General features: G+C 38.6%; 1 protein-coding gene across 1 annotated transcript; it reads left to right on the top strand.

Annotated features, from left to right (window-relative positions):
- Positions 1-8,777: 8,777 nt before the first annotated feature.
- Positions 8,778-18,406, top strand: LOC139647001 (T-cell surface glycoprotein CD5). Its single transcript, XM_071522820.1, has 6 exons — positions 8,778-9,022; positions 13,213-13,608; positions 16,310-16,450; positions 17,109-17,159; positions 17,444-17,506; positions 17,648-18,406. Exons 1-6 carry the CDS (start codon positions 8,971-8,973, stop codon positions 17,716-17,718), a joined length of 774 nt encoding a protein of 257 aa, XP_071378921.1. The 5' UTR covers positions 8,778-8,970; the 3' UTR covers positions 17,719-18,406.
- The last annotated feature ends 4,352 nt before the right edge of the window (positions 18,407-22,758 follow it).

The raw sequence follows: 22,758 nt of genomic DNA, 5'->3' as shown, positions 1-22,758 counted from the left end.
TGAAATTTCCTCAAAATCGCAAAAAAAGTTAAGCTCACTTGAAGCATTTATATATATATATTTTTTTTTAGTCGATAAAGAAATTATACGATAAGTAGCGATGGAAACACATTTTGTCAAATTAATAGTGATGTATATTTGGTTGTTTTGCCCATTGTATGAATCTCCATCATGGTTGTGTGATCATTAGTTAGTGCATTAAAATATTACTGTTTATCTTCAGATGAAAGCTTGAAAGGCTGTTTCCTTTTTTCTTAAGGTGTTTTTACCTGATTCATTAATTTCAACCCAGCTGATGGAAACTCATCTACTTTACATTTTATTTTTTGAGACTTTTCAAAAGTTTGCATAGAAACTAACTTGACTAACTAACTTGAGTTGTTCATGTTCAGTGTGTTGGATGTGGGTTCTAACATCCAGGTTTGTCATGCTTCTCTACAAGTTTATTTCCATATTGCAAGGTAATCTAATGTTCTTTGTTGGAGATGTCTCAAGGAGTAAATTTTAATTTTGTTTCTTGGAACCGCAGAGGTCTGCAACAGCTTAGAAAAGTTAAACAAGTCATTAATAAAATAAAGGATATAGACTCCAAAAATGTATTCCTACAAGAAACTCATCTTTTAGATGAGGACAATAAAAAGATTAGGAGGAGGTGGCAGGGTAGTGTATTCACAGCATCATACTCATCCCGGCCCAGAGGAGTTATGACTCTTATTCATAAAACAGTCCCGTTTCAGGTGAAAAATGTAATCAAAGACAGAATGGGAAGATATTTAAGTCCAAGGTTCTCTATTATTAGAAAATTTAAATTTAGTAAACTTGAATGGCCCCAACATAGATGATCCTAATTTTTTTGTAGATCTGTTCCTTACTCTCTCAACATTTGCAGGACAATACATAATAGCAGGGGATTTTAACTGCACACTAAACCCCAGTATGGATAGATCCACAGGAATAGATCAATCACATAACAGGTGTAGAACAGTTATTCATCGTTTTATGAAAGAATTAAGGTTGTTGGATATATGGAGAGAATTGAATCCACATGCTAAAGCCTAGTCTTGTTACTCTAACGTATTCCAGACACATTCTCGAATTGATTCTTTTTTAATTTCCTCAGAATTACGGTCCAAATTTCATATCTGCTTCTATGATACTATTGTGGTCTCGCATCATGCGCCATGTCGTTCAGGATATAGAATTGACAAAAGACCCGTCTAGATGGCACTTTCAGCACAAATGGTTACAAGATGAAGAATTTGTAAAGAAACTAACTTGACCATTGGATGGAAACATAGCTATAGAATCTGACGCAACTATCCTTTATACCATTAAACTAGGTTGAGTTGGGGTCATGACACCCTACACATTCTAGCATTGCCAAAACAATGATACTGATCAGACCTACCTACACTACAGTTATCCTGTACTGACACTGCACCCACGCTTAGCCCACAGCATCTCACACAATTTTTTCCAACCTCTGTGTGAAGCACGGTATTGCAGATAAAAGATAAAGGTTTATTAGCATGCAAGTCATTTTGCAAGCTTTATGATTAGGTGCGTCTTATATGCCACATTCATGTAAAAGAAGGGTCAGAGCTCAGGGTCAGCTAAGTGTCCCCATTCAGATTTTTCCCTCACGTGTGACACAGATCCGATGCTTTCTAATCAGTGTAAAACAGTGAAAAGCTGCACGGAGTCGTCGTTTTTCAATTCCCATCTGGACCACATAGGGATACGTGGTACAAAATCAGATCCTGAGGAATGAAACCTTGCATTTGAATACTCAAGTCAGAAGTACATTTTACGCCATTCACCGGAGGCAACTGCCATAATTTTAGCGCCCTAGCATGGAGGACAACGAGACACAACAATGGACAGAAAGCAAAGAAGTCGACTTGATTGGTATTTGGGAAGACGCATCAATTGAGTCAAAACTCAAAGGCACATAGTGTAACCAAAATGTGTTGAAACAATTGGCAGAAGTGTTTAGTCAGTACTTCTTCCACCACTGCTTTTACTTAAGTAAAAGTAGCAATACAACAATGTAAAGATACTCCATTACAAGTAAAAGTCCTACATTCAAAATCTTACTTAAGTAAAAGTACATAAGTATTGGCAGCAAAATGTACTTAGAGTATCAAAGTAAACGTACTCATTATGCAAACTGTCCCCATTTAGAGTTATATTTTTCATAAATTATTGGAATATTAATACTGATTTATTGACATACATGTACATGTAAGCAGCATTTTAAAGTTGTCAACGTGAAGCTAATCTTAACAATTTAGCTATACTTTTGGGTAGTCTAATCTATAACAATGCTATTTTATAGTTATTTTATAAAGATGATCAAATGTTTTAAATATAAAATATTGATCTGAAAAGTAGCTAGTAACTATAGCTGTGAAATAAATGTAATGGAGTAAAAAGTACAATATTTCCCTCTAAAATGTAGTGGAGTAGAAGTATAAAGTAGCATAAAATGGAAATACTCAAGTAAAGTACAAGTACCTCAAAATTGTACTTAAGTACAGTACTTGAGTAAATGTACTTAGTTACTTTCCACCACTGGTGCAAAGACCAATGTGACATCTTTTGTCGATGTTACTCTGCATTTCTGTTTTACAAATCTGTCAGTTCAGATTAGTAACAGACATGACTTGAATCCTAAAATAGATATGAAGAGTCATCCAAAAAAAAATCAGATAGGAGCTGCAATTTGGAAATGAACATGAAATACTGCAGTGTGAATGGAGCCTTTCATAGAGATGGACACCTTGGCTGTTAAAGAGCGGGTCAAGCTCACAATATTTACCGCTTCATGGCTGCTAACCTACTGTCCTACCACACTTTATTCAGCCTAACATACACTGTGGGGACTCGGAGAGGCTTTGGCAACATGCTAATATAGCCAGTAGCTTTGGAGGATTCCTCTGGGATCATTTTAATCTTTCTGTGACGCACCACCTCCCTCTGTGGAGGTGCATTTCCCGTGATTTGCTTGATCGCACAACTGTGTTACTCTACGCTATTACTCATCTCTTCTCATCGTTCACACCATCCTCCCTTACTTTTGTTTTCTGTCATCTGGTGGAGCTGCCGCTGCCTACCTTTGGGTCGCAGCCGGTCGCTGAAAAAACCACCGCAGTGCCTCATCACATGGCATGCAAAAGAGTCAGATATCCTCTGAAGTTACATCCTAGCGTAACCGTAGGCGGGAGGTGTTTCGAGCGGGGCAGACTAAGAGCTTCTGCTTAACAAAATGAACAAATTCAATGAAGAATCACAAGATCAACATGTGCCACATCTTCTAAAAGAGAAAGAAATTGCAGAAGAGCACCTGAAAAAACCATAGATGTGCCTTTTCGCCAATAGACGACATTTATTGATCATTGTTGATTGTGGATCGTTCATTTTCCTTCGCAAAGATGCTCGCCCTCGATTTCTACATTTCATGCTATTTTAATGCTTGTTTTCCACATATTTGCATTCTTCCAATGCCAATAAATGTACTCTGCTCACAGTAGTTTTTAGAGGAACATGACGACTTACTGGCCTACCAGCAGCCTTGTTGAACCTCTTACTGTAGATTGCGTTTTATGATCACATTCTACTATGCTAGGTGTTTCATGTCATTGAATCGTCTGCCATACTTAAATGATTTGCTTCATTGGAGGGTTTTAGCTTAGACTGTAGGAGAAATATGACTTAATAAACCATAAACAATTTATAAATTATTTGTACTTACTTTCTATTTACTGTTTAAAAAACATTTATCTTCTTACCAAGAATTTATTAGCTGTTAGTTACCACTAAAATCTATGATATCCATTTGTGTAAGGTTTGTAGATGTCATTTAAAGCAGTGAATCTCAACCTTTTTCATATCAAGGACCCTAAATTAGTCCACATTAGAGCCACGGACCCCCATTTGATGAGATTTTGTCTTGGACACAAATCTGAGAATATTTTTACCGTTAGTACATGATTTTGTCCAGAATTCCATGACTATCTGTATTGTAGGTAGAGAGATAACAGTGAAACTATGATCAAAACAGCCATTCTTCTACATTCTCTAATTGTGTTAACTTGTAAATGAAATAATGGTGAAGTTTAACAATTCATCAATTTGCTGGCGACCCCCCTGGAATCCCCTCAAGGACCACTGGTGGTCCCCGGACCCCACGTTGAGAACCACTGATTTAAAGGACAGTTGACATATTGATGCCTACAAATGTGATATTTTTCTTTTATAACAGATTGTTAGCAATTTTGATTTTATTTTATTAAGATTTAATTACTTCAACTAAGCTATCAACATCTCAAAAGGTTGACAAATTTTCCATTCTGAGGACAATATCAGCAGTGAGACAGACAGTATTCTCATATTACTGGTCAAAAGAATATTTTTCAGTTAACACTTATAGACATATTAGCTGTTTCAAGTCTGTTACCGTGTGACGCAGAGTAGAAGATTACTTCATTTTGGGGGGAAATTCAGAATTCACTGCACACCCCATCACTTTTCCAAATCATGCAAATGCAAATCTGCCGGCGACGCTCTTGACTTGAATATTTACTCCTCATGACAAAACAATGGAGAGAAGTGGCTCACAAAGCGAAGAGGAGGAGGTGAAAGTCTACGGGTTTTTTTTTTTTTTTACATGTCTACGGCCCCGTAAACCAGAGGCGGCAGATGACAGAAAACAAGAATGAGGGAGGCGAAGGGGTAGAAGAGATGAGTCAAGGTACGGCAGGGCAAATGAGAAGAAATTTACCTCCGCAGAGGGAGACTAGTAACTGAAACCAGGAGATGATGAACAGAGTACAAGTATGTTACCTTCTGGCAGCCATATTGGAGCTCCCCCAGTGGCTGCTACGTATTTCTAAATGTTCAGCTTGGCCGTATCTTCTCTCACAGAACTGAATAGACATGGTTCATTTCTGTGCTGGTTTTGACTCATTTCATCACTGATACATCTGGTTGATTTAGTGTTTAGGTAATGTCAGCTTGTTAGCTAGCTAACCATAGTATCTGGTCAGCTAAGTGTCACTGTTCTGTACATCTGATTAGCACACTATAACGTATCTAGTGAATGAGCCTGCTGGCTAGCTAGCTAGCTAACAGTTTGTTCAGGTTAACTGAGCTGACACTTCCAAAGCTACAACTCGAGTGTTTTGGAGTAGAGTCAGACAAGACAGTTTACTGTGTCACTGCAGTGTTGGGCAAGTTACTGAAAATTAGTAATTAACTACAGTTACTAGTTACTTCTCTCAAAAAGTAATTGAATTACTTTACCAATTACTGCATAATAAAAGTAATAAGTTACTAGGGAAAGTAACTTTTGTGTTACTTTTAAATGTCTGCTTCAATTCTCTTATTAATGCACACAGCTATATTATTTTAATGTTGCTGTGGCACAGTGTGGGACAAGACAACTGTCAAATTTTAATCTATCATTGTATGTGTTATCACTATGATGAAAAGTAAGTACTGGAACAATAAAACACAATAGATATGTTTTGATAGGCGTATTTATTGTAGCCTCGACAGGCCTTCAAATCAAGCATTAGTACACTCTTTTGGCAGTGTAAAATTAAATGCTGTTTCTCAGACATTTGTCGTGTTGTTTTGCTAGGTGCTTCAGCAGATTAGAATTGCTACGTGGATAAAGTCACCTGCACATAGACTTAGACCTTTATCTCAACGAGGGAAAGAAAATGTCCGTATTTCCAGGACAGTAAGCTCGCGCCTGAACTGTCGGCCATTGTGTGGCTAAGTTACCGGACCGGTAGTCTTTCGATTCACTTGCGCCACCGTAAAGTCGGATGATCATAAACTGGATAATCCTCTTAAATTGTCCGCTATTTTAACGTAAAGTAACGAGTAACGAGCCCATTTAAATTTCAGTAATTGTAATTGCGTTATTTAATTTGAAAAATAAGTAGTTACATTACTAGTTACCGCCAAAAGTAATGGAATAACAGTAACGCGTTACTCCCAACACTGGTCACTGTAACCTACATTTGCAAACTAATGGACCTTATCACACTAATCATTTTCACTTAGAACATTACTGAATGGAGACACCACAACAAGCTTTTCAGCTACCTCTCTTTTTCTAGCCTGGTTGTTGTATATTTAGACATTAGCAGCTAACAGCTAATTCTTCAGTAAACATCCATGATGGCGCCAGACGTGCTTGATAGGAGATGCAAAGCCTCCATTGGTGCAGAGACGTTCTGAAATCTAATAGTAGTAGTAGCCTAAATACTGATGCTCTTGGCACAGGACAACAGGACTTTACATACAATGGGAGCTTGCTTCAACACAAAATGTACAGTGCCTTGCAAAAATATACTGTGCCATTTTGTTATGTAGAAAAGAATTGCAGTTTTTTTTTAATGTACAACTTTTTGAAGGCACATATTTTTGTGCATTATGTTGTGCTAAATTGATTTCAGATTCAGAGTGCATTTCTTTAGTTTTTTTTGTGTGAGATCTCACTGGGAAGGATTTTTAAAAAAAAATTATATGAAGTATGTTTGAAAATATCAGAAACCATCTTTTTACATATATATTTGAAAATAAAAACGTAGTGATTAAAAATACACAAACAACTAAACAAACAAATAAATTCATTAATTAAATAAATGTTTTAAAAAGTTTTGCCTCTGGGCTACATTTCCTTACTAGCAAAAATTCTTCAACATTTCATATGTTATCAGATGTCATAATTTGGTTTTAGCCTACTTAAGGGTTTTGAACATTTCTGTTCTTAATTTTTTCTAATTGCTTCCTAATTTCCCCCAAATTTAATCTAACGGTGCCTTTGTTAATACATCTGATTTCAAGCGGCTTCCTTCTCCGTGGGATTTTAGAGTGTTTGTGTGTTGTCATTTGTAATAGGTGGTTTAGTTATTGATGACATTCACGTCCAGTGTCTGAATAAAAAACAAAACACCTTCCTACATCCTATGTGTCATTACAGAAGATGCACTTTCCGCAAATTTCTCTTTGAATGCAGTTTGATGTTTACTTATTTTTCAGATTCAAAAAATATGAAAACACATCTTACCTCAAAAGAGATGAAGGAAAAAAGTAAGATGACAAAAATCTCAACTGAATTGAATAACAGAACAAATTACCCCAACTCAAAATGAGAAAAAAAATGCATAGTAATAAAAAATAAATTAAAAAACCATCTAGTTAACCCACTGGCTTCCATAGTGAAGTAATGCATGACCAAGCTTGGAACAAATCAATATCGATGGTACAAGGTCATATGTAAAGAATCCAACATCTACCAAAAAAAGTAGTTATTAACATTTAAAAATTTTGTAAGAAACTATATGTTGTGCCAGATGGGGACTTTCCTTTTCGGCATTTATGAGTTCAGAGAAATCACGACGGGAAAGACTGTAGTCCAGACATATTTTTAGATCATCAATTTAAGCGACTTATGTTACAATTACAGTTGAGTTGTGTGTGTGTGTGTGTGTGTGTGTGTGTGTGTGTGTGTGTGGGGCAGAACAGACGGGAAATTCTGCCGAGAACTGGGACCGTAATGCTTTGCATTAGTATACTGTAAAACCAACAATACAAAACCATTTATGTTAACCGCATTGTTTGGACTTTACCGATTTCTATTCCTGTGACCTCTTCCCATCACCACAAAATGTTACATCATCACCTTCAGACCCCACAATCTAAGTCAAGAAGCACTAAATAGTCCTTTGAACCATTGCATTTGGTCATTATTATAGAATAACCACTTTTTACATGTATTCACTCATCCCAGGGATCCAGACTCACTAACAGACCAGTGCTCTTGTCATGTTGGGCCCTTAGGGAATGACCCATTTTGGGTCTCGGTTTATAGTTTGAGAAACACTGTTATACCGAAACCTTAATCTTTAACCCTGACAAGTGACATTAGAGCTTCCCTAACACTCTGATAAAAGTAGACTTATAACATTGCTTTTTACCGCTGTCTTTTCACTTAATATACTAATGTTGAGTTTTTAGAGTAAATGTCTGTTGCTGTTTTACTTGAATCTATATGCATTTTAAATTGTCTATGTCCTCTGCGTGCGTGCATGTGCATGTATGTATGTTTTTTTGCATATGATGAAATATATGTTCTTATTTTACTTCATTATATTGTTTTTACTCCGTTGCTTTTTGTATGAAATGTGCTACACAACTACAATTTGATTAGATTTGATACAAAAAAATGTTCAATACAGGTTCTATATTGAAAAAATGATATTCTTTGGGCTATTTCGAGCAGCTTAATGTGGCCCTTTATAACATTTTTGGACCCAGCAAAGGAAATGCCGTACAGTGTGGATTCATATGTGAAGTGGGATTTTCAAATACCTGGTTATTTCAAAACAAAACGATATTTTCACATGTATATTTTGATGACGCGTGGACCCGATTTACATTTTCTTTTCAGGCTGCTGGGTTTTTTCCATCGGTGTCCATTGTCCATTTTTACTACCGTGACTCACAAGCCTACTGAAAAAGTTCCTTTATTTTACTCTAAAGTCACATAATCGTTTCTCTTCACCTCTTCCTCCTACCTCTTCCTCCTTCCTCCCTTCTCATCGTCTCTCTCTTTTTTTTCTCTTCCCCCTCCCCCTTTTTTTTTTGTGTTTTTTTTTTTGTGTTTTTTTTCTCTCGCTTGCTTTGAAGGGAGGAAATCTGCACTTTTGCACAAGCAGCACCAGTAGGCCGGGGATGAAGTGATTCACTGTATGGAGAGAGAGAGAGACAGAGACAGAGAGAGAGAGAGAGAGAAAAGGGAGAGGTTGGCGAGAAGTTTTTACACCTCTGCACGTTTCCTCTCTCGTCAGTTTTCCTGTTGTTGGCGTCAGATTTGTGTCGTCTTCTCTCCTCCTCACCCTCTCTCTCTCTCTCTCTCGTTCCTCCAGTTTTTCATTTGGTTTTCTTTCTGTGATGGATCTCAGGATTGTTGCGGCCCTCTCAGCTCTCTTACTGATGACAGTTGGTAAGTGCAGATTCTTTTTTCGGCTTTATTTGGCAGAGAGCAGTAGAGAGACCAGGCAGATAAGCTTCCTTAGAAGAGAAAGGGAAGACGATGACGTGAAAGAGGTCAAAGAAGTTGACTGGGACTCCAACCTCACCAGTACTGACACACTGGGACACTCTAAGGCCTCTATAGTCGGCAGCAATTTATCATTCCTAGTATTTTTGCTCTTCACCCACTTCACTTCTAATATACATTTTTATAATTAAAAGGTTAGATGAAACTTCGTTGATCCCCGTGGAGAAATTGGGTCATCGCAGCTGCAAGTGGTAATAGGATAAAGCAATGAAAAGTAGAATATGAATAAGACTATCGCAAAATGGTTGGCATTAAACGTAATGCAACTGACAATTACAACACTAGAGTGTGTCAGTAGAGAAATATGTTTGAAAAAACTATGGATTTCAGTATTATGAAGGTGTGCAAAACAGCAGCAGTAGCAACACAATGAGACAAAGATAAAATGAATTAAAAAAATATGTACAATCTGGAAATATACCAAAAATGTAAAAGAGATGCAGTGTAAAATAAGTGCAAAATTATACAAAAAATCTTCATATATGTGCAATAGCCTACATAACAAGTGAGAAGAATACTCTCTCACATACACTAGAAAAACAATATGTGAAATTACAGTATATATACAGTAAATGACAGTAAGTCTGAATATATACATGTGTGTGTGTATGTACATATATATATATATAAATGTGTGTCATATTCACATGAGGAACAGTTTCCATTTTTGCTACAGGGCTTTTATTTTGGCGTCCATGATAAACCATGTTAAAGTGACTGATGAGGAGAAAAACAAAGAGTGACTTTAGCTATAACGTGACTTTAGCCATGACAGTAATGTAATGTTATCACATTGTTAGCACATGCTCAGTGCCTCTACTGTGGTGGGATGGTACGATTGTTGTGGTATTCTACAGCACATACTCAGGACTGAAAGTGTTGCAAAGTGCTGCAAAGCTGGCTGAGAGCAATTTCCATTCAGAGAATAGCTTTCAGTGTGGGAGAAAGATCTCATTGATATCTAAGCATAAAATACTGTGTGATGTAATGTAAAAGAGGTAATTTGTCTTGGAGATTTGCAGATCACATACAAACTATGTATATAAGCTGCATATACATATTTTGTGATGGTCATACACACTGAAAACAAGGGTTCTTTTGACCGTTTCGTGCGTTTTAATGATATTTTTGAATGAATCATGACTCAAAATGAAAATCTGGTAGATCAAAATAAAGATTATTTCATAGGTTCTTAGAACGTTCTTTTCATACTGCTGGTTTGGGACATTTCATGCATTCTTAAAGGGTTCTTAACAGCACCATAAAGGGATCTGCTATGGTAAAAGCCTAAAGAACCATTTTCCGGTGCTATAGAGAACCATTTTTCTACAAATTATGTGATTCATTTCTAAAAATAAAACCTCTTTTCCATCAGAACTACATACAATCTGGCCTCTAATAGCCATAGTCACCAAAATGGAGGCCAGGCCTACTTCTGCTGGATCCCCATATCACATGACAATCTATGAAGATGTTTTAATGTGTGGATCCCAAGACTAGAGACCAATCTTGTTTGGATCTAAAAAATGTCAAAGGGTTTTGGGGCGGAGGTGTCGTTTCTGAGGTAATCAGAGCAGAGTTTGACGCACTCAGTTCAGGAAGTACGTTCACCGACACTTTGAGCACGAGCAGCTTGTCATATATTGCACAAGCTATTAACAAAGATACGAGAACGAACGTTTCTTCTTTAGCGAATGGATTACAGTTTTAATCGTTTCTCAAATTTCAAGCGGAAAAAAAGAAACGGTTTCACGTTTTCAAGATTATTGCACATAATGTATGCTAATAAACACCTTTCTTCCTCCCATTCGTTCTTTCATTCCATCGCTAAAAATAATATTTCTAGCCGTCCACCACACACACACACACACACACTTGAACCTGAAGTGGAACTCGGAACTCATAAGGCATTACAAGGCATCGTAAGTGCGTTATAGGCACATTGTGAGTGCATGATAATTACTATAATCTACTAAACATAATGTACAAAAAATGACGACTTTATGGGGCAACTGCATGATAATGAATGTGACGTTTCTCTGATGATTATGTAAAATAGATTTATTCCTACTTCTAATCTGCTTCTAGTGCATACAACACACTTCAAGTAAAATGAAAATCTTTTAAAAATAGGTCCAAATCTGCTGGATTTTGACCAGAAAATTATTGGTTTGTTGGATTTATGGCCTTGAAAATTCAGATAGGCTGAAAGAAATATTATTAGGTAGAAACGAAATACTGAAATAATGGTACTTCTTAAAATTACACAATTACACAATTTCTTCTGAACTTGTGGGTCCCTTTGTGAAAGTTCCATTTAGGTTAGTTTGAGTTGAGGGTGAAAGTTGAAAAACACCCACTTGCGTACACGGGCCTTCGAGCCTGATGCGGTGCTGTTATTGAGTCTTACGTCTACGAATCTACGAGTGGGAGTCTGTTTGACTACAGACTCGCTGGTTGGATTCATCTTCTAATCCTAGTCCTGTCCCAGCATTGTCGACCGTCCCATGCAAAAAAAAACCCTCCATCTTAACATGTCATTTAGTCTCATATTCAAACTTCAAATCTTATTTGTCTTAAACCAAGAGAAACATTCTGCCGGTGAGGAGAGATCACTCCGCTGGTTTCCAATGCGGCTTCACTTGTTTCAGGAATCTTCTAGAAATGAGTGTCAGTATGTTGAAAGGAGTCAGAAAAAGGCAGATCACTGCACTGCTATCAAGAAAATGAAAAGTTCATTCTAGAAAATCCTTGAAACAAGTTGATTTGCGTTGGGAACAAGTGAAATTATCTAACGTCATTAGCGGATTTTTTCACTCGTTTTAAGAAAATTACGATTTTAGGACTCAATAATAAACTAAACGACCGGTTAAGATGGAGATTTTTTTTGCAGTGTATATTTTTGTATGTTCTCTAATGCGTACAGCACATTACCAAGTGCCGGACACTGTAGGAAATCAACCTACACACACTACACACACACACATATATCGTAACCACTTTTTGGAAGCCAAAATCGTAATTCAAGAATAGTTTAAATAGACTTGGGATGATTATTTTCATGGCAAGATGATTCTTGACTTATGGCTAGAAATAAACAATTAAAAATGCATCACATGGACGCTTTTTGTATTAAAGAACCATATTCCGAAGTGTATCACCAGTGCATGAAGGGATTTTCCTAGCTCAACTGGAACTGGAGAATTCTGTCTTGGCATGCAGGGGAAAAGACTTTATGTTTATTTGAAGGTGTTATTTATAGGGTAAGACCAATATATGGGTTTGCGGATATTGTGCTTTTATTAAAAATCTGATCTGATCCAGTCAGTGCGGTCCACCTCTGATATGATGGATATGATGCAGTTTGATTGATTACATATTTGTTGTAGAATTGATCAGTACCACAGTAGTTGTCTATGGGAAGAATTTAACCTGAATTGATTCTAATTTTGATTGGATTCCATAGAGTATGCATGAATATATTAGTATTAGTATTCATTTCGTAGTGTTTTTTTTTTTTTTTTTTTTTTATTCGATTAGATTCAACTTTATTGAGTACAAGTACTGAGACAGTGAAATGCAGTTTGACAGAACCAGAAAGTGCAAAACAGTAGGCTACTATAAAGCGCAAGGTGAAAATAAATATGGATATGCAGTATGTACAGTGGTATATATGTACAATAGTGCAATTACTGTATGAAAAAAAAATTAATAAATAAAAATATTCTGTTAATGCTGTTTCAGAGGCTTTTCCACCCTGACAAGAATACAATTCCAGGGGAAGCACTGAATACTAGAAATCTTTTTTTTTTTTATGACATTGAAATTCAAATTTAGCGACATTGTATATCAGCACAACATATTAGCTATCAGCAGCTTCTGTTCAACTCAACCCTAACTTTTAATTCTCATAACAGGGTTGGGTGGAGAGTAACACATCAAGTTTCATTGATGTGGATTAGGAAAAGAAATCTGTTTTAGAGTGCTATTCCAGGTACAGGTGTTCTGTAGCTCCATACACGGTGATGTTCCTCTGTACATTCCATGCTAAATTTAATTTACCTCTCGCCCAGAATCCAAATCAAACGCCACTGACACCCCGCCCGCCACCCAGAACAGCACCCAATCCAACAGCGCCGACAAGAGTCTCTGTCCCTGCCCCAGTACCCCTGTCTACCCCCCTACGCCCAAACCTCCTGCCCTGGGCATCTTAACAGTCAAATGGGAGGGTAAATCCTGCGTGGGAGAGGTCCACCTGTCCTTCCTGGCCTCGTCCGAATCGTCCGAATCGTCCTCGCCTCACTGCTACGATACTTCTAGAGACATCCAAGGTCTTCTGTCGGAGGTGTGCAAGAGGATGAAGGGATGTACGGACAAACCGACGTGGAGTGGCGGGAATCGAACGTCAAAGGGGTTTAAGGTCGGAGAGAAGGATGCCAGCTGTACAACACTGAAGGTCCATTGCAAAGGTTGGTTTACTGTGTATGTGTCTCTGTTTGTGTAGGAATGTGGAAAGTTGATTTTATACCCTGTTTTTTGTCAAAATAATCTATAATAATAATAATAATAAAAGTCATCCGATTCGTATCATTTTTTATTTAAATGAGAACTTTAAAGTGGTAATCCTGGAGATCCTTGTTTGTTAAAATTTTGTCTCCATCTTTGGTGCTATAAGTATTCCTTGTTGAGGTGTTTTTATATTTAGTCTCTGTCTTTGGTGCTCAGCGCTCATTGTGGTGTTTCTGCACTGCACTTCCCACAGATCACCTGTCAATCAAACAGTGTGTCCAGCACTGTGACGTCTTTTTTCCTTGGATTTTCTGTTGATGCAGTTTGAGTTTCTCTTCTCTTTGTCTGTTCAGCCATGGTGGCTATCACTGCTCATGCTAACTACCCAGTTCTTCTTCTTCTGTTTATTCCAAACAAACCAAAACAATATAAAAACGCATCACTTCCTATGCGGCAGAGGATTTTTCCCAGGAAAGAGCTACCAGACAACCGCCTGTTTAGAACAGCAAATGTAAAAGCTTTCGTGAACTTTATCAATCAGATAAAAGAGGCGCAAAACAAACATTTATTTTATATGAAAATACAAATGCTCATATGCTTGTGTATGCATGCATAAATCTGTGTATGTCTATGGGCATGTACCTGTGCATACTCTTGTGTGTGTGCATGTGTGTGTGTTCCCTTCTGTGTGTGTTTGTGCTCTTGCATTTCTAGATTTATAAAGACCAAATGTCCTCACAAGGATAGGAAGATAAGGAAAATTATGCAAAGTGAGGAGGTTTGGCCGGTCGTCAGTTCTTCAAGTGGTTAGTTTACGGTTCAGACTTGGGTTTAGGGTTACGATTAGAATTAGGATTAGGTTTAGGTTAAGGTGAGGGTAAAGGTTAGGGGTTAGGGGTTTAAATGTGTCGTTTTCCACGAGAGGCAGAGCGGAGGAAATCGTCGCTATCTTTCAAAATCTGACAAATATCCTGTGTGAACCATACACTTGAAACAAATCAGATATGCTCTCGAAATGAGACGTATCTACCTTGGACATAAATTCACAGCTAGGATGGATTAGATTGACATGTCAGTCAACCCACTACCATTGATTAAGAATCTTCTCTCCAATGTCCATGTTCCACCTAAGGTACAAAGCAACCTGAATGATAAAACAGTTAGCTCAGTGAGAAAGCGGCTTGGCTTGAATACTCACACCACATGGGACCATTGCCATTGTAGCGGGTGTACGCCACTACAAGACTTTAGCCATCTGTTGAATATGCTCAACAGTGAGAGTTTCTTGGAGCTTCCTGGCTTTCAGGAGGAAAACATAACGGCAAACTGGACACACTCTCTGCTGGATTTGGGGTCCGTCGTTCCGGACTGCCCAGACGGGAAGGATCCATGTGTTTCTGTCACCTATGGCGATTCGGAGCAACCGCGAACATCCGCAAACGCCCAGAGGCTCCTCACTGATTGAGGATATGGTTTGAGATTTCGAGGAAAACTAGCATGCATTCCCTCGACTGATCATTCTGTGTCACGCTCTGTACTGACGAGTACCTCACTTGACGAGGACATTGTCATTTTTACTGTTAAAGCAAGATTACAATTCCTTCCCACCAGAGTTTCTATACCAGGGGTACTCAAACTTTTTTATTGAAGGTCCACTTATGAATTTTACACAAGTTCAAAGGTCTGGAACAATGCCAGTAAAACACACCGACATAAATCAACGTCCATAACTCGTCCATAACATAACTTAAAGATACCTTTAAGTACACACTTTCAGTACAGTACGGTGGCCTGAATCAGTGGAGAAATGGCTGTTTGCCTGTAACCAATGCCTTGAACCTGGGCACTTGGGCACTGACCCAATTGTTCACTGGTCAAACTGCTGCTGTAGGAGTTTTTACCAATGTTCAATCGTGGAAAATCCAGATTCACACCGATATGTGGAACCAAGCATGGTGAGCACATGAATGGCCGCCTTCTGAAGGTGGGGAACATTTGCTGCAGTAACGCAATCGGCGGTGGCAGAAACGATCCGGATTGAATTGTAGTTCGGTCCGGATCCGGACCTCGGTCCGAAGTTTGAGAAGCCCTGTTCTATACGGTTCCCCCGACACCTGAGTTCCTCATTGTCTGCATCCTGCTCATGAACGTCTCACATTCTGAATAGCTGGTATGCATACAAGGAATAGTTGAACTGTAGGACACACCAATCCATTTACCATGTTCTGTGAGAATGTACGGACATTCCTGTGTCAAGTCTAAGGTGCTTGATCTATGCAATGGTCTGACATATTTTCCAACTGAACTGGCCTCTTTCTCACAGCTTGGCTATAGTTGTCGGCTACTAATGTTCATATTTGGTAGGCTGGGCAATATACGGGGCCAAACAGCAGGGCAAAGCAGTTGGCAAGTTGTTCTCTGTCAGCAATTATTGACAGTCGCCATATATGGAGAATGTGCAGATTTTTGTCCCTTTAATGCCATTTGTCTTCTTGATGTGTGATATTGCAAGGTGTCCATGTTGAGGTCCGGGCGTTGTTCTTTGTCCCCACCATTATATCCTTGGCAGGTTATTGTTTCCATGTGGACATACAGTAAATAAAAGATTGAAATGTGTGTGTGTGTGTGTGTGTGTGTGTGTGTGTGTGTGTGTGTATCCAGTGGTGCAGGAGCCAGTGATCCCAGATGTACGAGCGGAGCTGAACAGCTACAAAGTGGCGATGGGTCTGCTGTGTTTTGTGCTGCTGCTCCTGGTACTGCTTCGATTCACCAAACCCACAGTCAAAGCCCTCCAGAAGAGATGTGAGTGTACACACACACACACACACACACACACACACACACACACAGAAGGTTGCACTGCTGCTCCAGTTCTTCACACACACTTGCATGCAAACACAGTAAAATACAGGCGGGTACATACAAAAAACACTCGCTTGCATTGCAAACATGCACACACGCCTGTATGAGTGCAAATCCCGCATGAACACACGCATATTCACGAGCGCACACATTGCTCCCGCCCACACTTGTTCACACACACACACACACACACACACACACACACATATATACACACGCATAAACACATTCCAGTGCACATATGTGCATATGCTCACACATTTGCACGCAGTCTGCAGTACTTACTGACCTGAAAACTGCTTCATATTCAGATTAAGACTAGTGCCAGATTAAAGATTATGCTGAAGAATGAATCTCTGCTGAATATTGTCTTAAATCCAGTCAAGGCTTCTGTTTGTCAAGCTGCCAGTTAGAATAGAATGTTTACTGTCTATCGCTAATATCTGCAAAAAGTCAACTTTCAGATTGGAAGAAAAACTGGCTGATTTTCCTGTTTACTGTCCATGAATATTTTCATTTTCATCTTTTTGTAATGTTTGATTTTTATAATAACATGTTGTAATGGTTTGGTTTCTTTGTTAAATTGATTTCAATGCAGTGTCAGACAGGAGGCAGAGCCGCTGGATCGGACCTACACAGAGTCAGAGTGGTGAGTCACACACACACACACACACACACAATTATTTGGACAGCACTGGACACATTATTTGATTTTTTGGGTCTGTACATAGAATCACTTAGATAGAATAAAGGTTAACTAACACTCATACCGACATGCATGTAAACACACACACACACACACACCATTTTATAAACCCATGCATATATACAACCACGACTGAAGACACACAATTTTAAATCTTAGTTCCGTAACGTTTACATCTCTCTCTCTCTCTCTCTCTCTCTCTCTCTCTCTCTCTCTCTCTCGCTCAGTATCTTACCACCGAGGGAAAGCACTTCAAAACGACGAAGGAGAAAAGAGACTATCTTACCCTGGTAATGCACACACGCACACACACACACACACACACACACACACACACACACACACACGCCGAAAACATCTAGGCAGCTCACCATTTCTCCAGCAGTCGTTCTATTGGTGAAAAACTGACTTTGTGTCTGCTGTTGAATTAGCTCTGGAGCGACTGACGGTCAGTGCCAGCAGAGAGCCTTCATCCAACAGGAACAGCGACTTCAACTACTGACACGCCTCCTTCATCATCATCATCAACCAATCATTAAGGATCATCAGAAACTGATAATATCTGACAATACTGAGAATAACTATGAATAATAAATTTTCTGGCGTATCTACTTGCATTAGTGGTGTGACATACAAAATCCATTGACCCAGTGCTCAATAGCTGATACCTACAACCATGCATGTAGTGGAGTATAAACCCATTTAACTCAGTTTACTCATATTCAATAGAATTGACCCACTTTTTTGGCCTGATGTGAATCTTTATAACATTAATTCATAATATGCATCACAGTAAGTAGCATCAAACTGATGTAAGTTATATGAGGATAGGGTCTTTTAAGGGGAAAAAAACAAATTATTATTTTTCTGTGATTTTTGTTCATATTTGTCCAGGTTTGCCCTCGTTTTTATTTACCACTAAACCACTACCTAATAGTAGATTGTGCACCCCCACCTTCATAAGTGGCATCATCATCATCATCACCATCATCATCACCATCATCATCATCCCCGCATTCTGCAACCACACTGATGCGAAGATTTCCACAGCATATGGATTCAACAACATCTGATTCAATGACTTTGTAACAATACGCTTTTACATGACATTTATTGGGTAACACTTTACAATAAGGGTACATTAAGGGTTAATTAATGCTTAATAAGCATTAACTAACCCTTAATTAACAGTTAACTAATGTGTAATTTACTAATGGTGTTCATGTTAACTAAGGTATTAATTTATATATTATTTAATAGTTTATAAAGATGTATAAATCAATACCTTAGTTAACATGAACCCCATTAGTAAATGATTACCAGACACATTAGTTAACTGTTAATTAAGGGTTAGTTAATGCTTAATAAGCTTAATTAATGTACCCTTATCGTAAAGTGTTACCTTACTGTAATCTTTCTTTCGTTGACTATTATTGTCCGCTATGCTGTGAATTATGTTTAATATTTTGAATCCTTTTTTTTTTTTTTTTTTTTTTTTTTTTTCATGCTATAAATAAAGTTCTGTGTTTGACCTGGATTGTCGGCTTTTGAAGTAGGTGAACGGAAAGTTTTGGAAAGTTTCTGGAGGAGAGAGAAAGACGCAGAGTTGAGAGGGGGAGAGAGTGAGAGACGAAGGTGGTTACTCAGCGCAGCCATGTGGTTTCCTCTGCCGTTGACACCAGCTTCCTGTTTGTGTTATTTCTGTCTTTCTATCGCTCCCTCTCTCTCTCTCTCTCTCTCTCTCTTCTCACAGTCTCTCTCGCTCTCTGCCTAGATACCTCGATCTCTTTTCTTTTTCAGACTTTTTTTTTTTAATCTCTTCTTTTGTCTCCTCCCTTCTTTCATCTGGCGGGGGGGGTCGGGGGAGACGACGCATCCGTCTCCGTCATTCTTTCATTCATCTGTCCGTCCACACGCGGCATCGCAAACGCCGCTGATTGGATTTGAACAAAACTTGGGGGATGATGCATCTCAGCAAGTGTTGCAGCGTGTTCAGATTCAGGTGATGTAACGCACCTTGTGGCGGCCATATTGGAGGCCCTCAGCTTTTTAAAAAAATAACTGAAATCACTTACAACTTCCGTATTGTCTCTCAACAGTACGGAAGACAGAGATAAGAATAGTGATGACGCAGCAAAAACATGACTCCTCTCTTGCATGGAAGTTTTCACAGAAGTTTGCTAGCTTAGTTAGCATTTTGTGACTTTCAGAAAATGAGCATTTTAATGATAGCCTAATGCAGTTCTTTGATAACTGTGAAAAGGTAACGACAAATTATTCACACCACACACATTTCACATCAATTATCAGAACAAAGAAAAAGCAATCACAGAAAATGTAGATTTTTTGTTTTGCCCATAGAAATAGAGAGCCTAAGTCTAACCTGAGTATATTGTGCGAGACGAGAGATGTAGTTCACTGAGCGCTTTCACACAAAACTAAATGTTACTCTACTGTTTTACCACAAACTGACACTTTCTTCACTTGCCAAATGATCTTTTAAATTGACAAAACATCATATGTGTAATTCATGGCACAATTCAAACGGGATCAAACAATTATTTGTCTCTTGCCGTTGACTACTGTACATATTTTTTCCGAAATAAGGTCCCATGGGGGACAGCTGAAGGGGAGGGACTTAGGCTCTCTATAGAGCGGGGCAGATCACTTGTACCACACTTTGTGGGCGTGGCCCATGTGAAGCATCACGCCATTCTTATCTATAGTTAATTTCCTTGCTGTTTTAACTGATCATTACATCATCTCTGTTGTGTGTTTAGATACTGTCAGCTTGTTAGCTAGCTAGCTAACCATCACTGTCTTGTTTTTAACACATCCGACTTACCCAGTAGCTATTATGTAGCTAGAAGCTATAGTGGCTAGTAGTTGAATGTTAACATTAGTTAGTTACATTGTTAAATTAGTCTGCCGGCTAGTTAGCTAGCTAACAAAGACAAAAAACAACACAAACCAAACAAAATCTACCATATCAGACTATTCACTCTTACTTAGATCATTACTGACTAGATCTACACATGCACTACAACGGTCTTTTTCAGGTAGCTCTCTTTTTCCTCCATGATGCTTTGCTAGATTTGTAATGCAACTGTAAAGCATTTATAACTAGAAGGGCACTCAGAGAGCGCAGGTCTCCGCCAAGGTTCGTGCTATTAGTGCTTGTTCGTGATCCGGATCCGCTCCAAAATTGAATGGGTTCTTCCTTGGCCCATGCTACACCCTTCCACGATGTTTCATGAAAATCGGGCCAGTAGTTTTTCCATAATCCTGCTATCAGTCAAACAAACAAACAAACAAACGGCACCAAAAACATAACCTCCTTGGTTGAGGTAACCAGTTACATCTCCCACAAAGAAAGTTGGAATGACACGAAATTTGGTGCACATATCCAGCTTACGCTCTACAACGGTCATTGCCACATTGGACCACTGATGTACACCATATTGGATTTTTTGACGCCAAAAAGAAAAAACTAGTAGACAATACAAATGCCCCTATTGTTCCCTAACAGACTTGAAAGTTTGTCTTTTTTCACATTTATAGTTGCCTTCCTGTTAATGATTGGCCCAGAGGCAAACCTGTCTTTTCCTCAACCCTTTTTCTCCTCCTCCCCTCTTTCTCTCGCTCCATTGCTCCTTCTTGCACATTGTATCTTTGCACTGCTGCCGCCTTCTCTCTCTCTCTTCTCAATATCTCACCTCCCTTCTCTTGTCCTCTTCCATTCTGTCTTTCTCTTTCCCCCTCTTCTCTTCATCCCTCTTTCTCTTTCCTCCCTCTCTTGTTCCACATCGTACCTCCATTCCTCCCCTCTCTCTTGCTCCATATTTACATTCCTCCGTCACCTCCTGTCCTATCGTAACCACATTCACCTCCAACCTATTGTACTCTCTCCCTCTCTCTCTCTCTCTCTCGCATTCTTTCTCTTTCTCTATCTCTCTAATCCCTCCATTCTCCATTTGCCTTCCTCTGGCCGGTGACTCCGTTCCTTGTAAACATTTTTCTCATTTATTGGGTGTGTAGACGCTTATTGTTGAGTTCACACTGTTGTGCTTTCCCCGGCCTTGGTGGCTGAATAGCGGAGTGTATTCTGGCTGTGGAGTTGAATAGAGAGAGTGTACTGTCATCCTGCTGGGAGGTGAATAGAGTGAGTATAGTGGGAGTTGAATAGAAGCAGATTATATAGAGGATGGAGGATAAAGGATGATTTGTGCTGGAAATGTACAGTATATTGCTGCCAGCGGTCTATTGGTGTAAAACACTGGTTCTGTTTCTATGTGTGTGTGAGAGAGAGAGAAAGAGAGAGAGAGATAGAGAGAACACAATACCGGCACTGGAAGCATTTAACCCTCATCCTCCCAACATATTTAACACACAAGGACTACCGACTGGGGTCCCTGGGGACCCCGAGAATAAACTACTGTAAGAAACAACCATCATAGCAAAATGTTAACTTATTTCTTCTCAAGACATTATTAGTTATGTAATTAATGTCATCTGGAAAAAAAAAAACAGATTATTATTATTTTAGGAAAGTTACAGTTAATTAAATGATGTATTGTATTTGTGACTTTGAACCTCATCTGACCTTAGGAAGAGCAGTATTTAGGGTCACAGAGCACATGAGGAAATCTGTGTCTGCTGCATCTGTGTCTGTCTCCTTCAAAATGACTGACAGAGTATCCCCCCCCCCCGATAGTGTGTGATACTTTAAATTAGGACCCATGGCAAACATGAACTCAGTAAATAGTTCCATCTATTAAAACTGCATAGGCGGAATTGGGTGCTTTTGACTGGGGTCCCCCCAGGACTCCGATACATTGGTATTTTTAAAAAAGCACTAATTAAAACAGAAACAGAAAACAATGATATGAAGTCATTAGGAACAAATTGATTGACAAAGTCATGAAAAATCGGAATGATAGAATAAAGCACCTGTGAGATATGACAAAAAGTATAGCTCTGGGGTCTGTGGGTACCCCAGAGGTAGGATGAGGGTTAAGGGGAACTGCAACATGCTTTTGCTACATATAGGCAAGGTACTTTCTTATTGATGCGCTCTCCACCAAATCTCAGTAAGATTCAAATGTATGGGGATCAAATGAGTAACCAAGGTGAAATGTCAAAACTATTACATTTTTTATTAATGTTTTTGGTCAGACATTTATTGATACAACAGTTACATTATTACAATTACATGAATGACATGTAATATGTCTTCTTTCAGAGTCTGTCCAGTCTTTTTTTTTTTAAAACAACTAAAAGAAAAAAGTGTGCAGTAACAGCAATAACATTCAAATCTAGCCAGACAACCAACACAAAACACAGAGCATCAAAATGAAGACACAAGAAACAAAAAAAAAAAACACACAACACCCTAGGAAATCTACATAACATAAACAGCATGTACCTGGTCCAAATACAAATTATGCTAAGGTAGGTAGCATGAAATGTTTATATCCAACAATTGGGCAAGGAATCGGCCCCATACTTCATTAAATAGCTCTTCCCTCCCAGCCACTCTATA

This window comes from Centroberyx affinis, unplaced genomic scaffold (assembly GCF_046629955.1).
Source record: "Centroberyx affinis isolate AG114_WGS23_722 - 3 ecotype Tasmania unplaced genomic scaffold, CSIRO-AGI_Caff_v1 ptg001029l_1, whole genome shotgun sequence".
Lineage (NCBI taxonomy): Eukaryota > Metazoa > Chordata > Actinopteri > Beryciformes > Berycidae > Centroberyx > Centroberyx affinis.
Note: the sequence above shows the minus strand (reverse complement) of the source record. Positions and strands in the feature narration are given on the sequence as shown.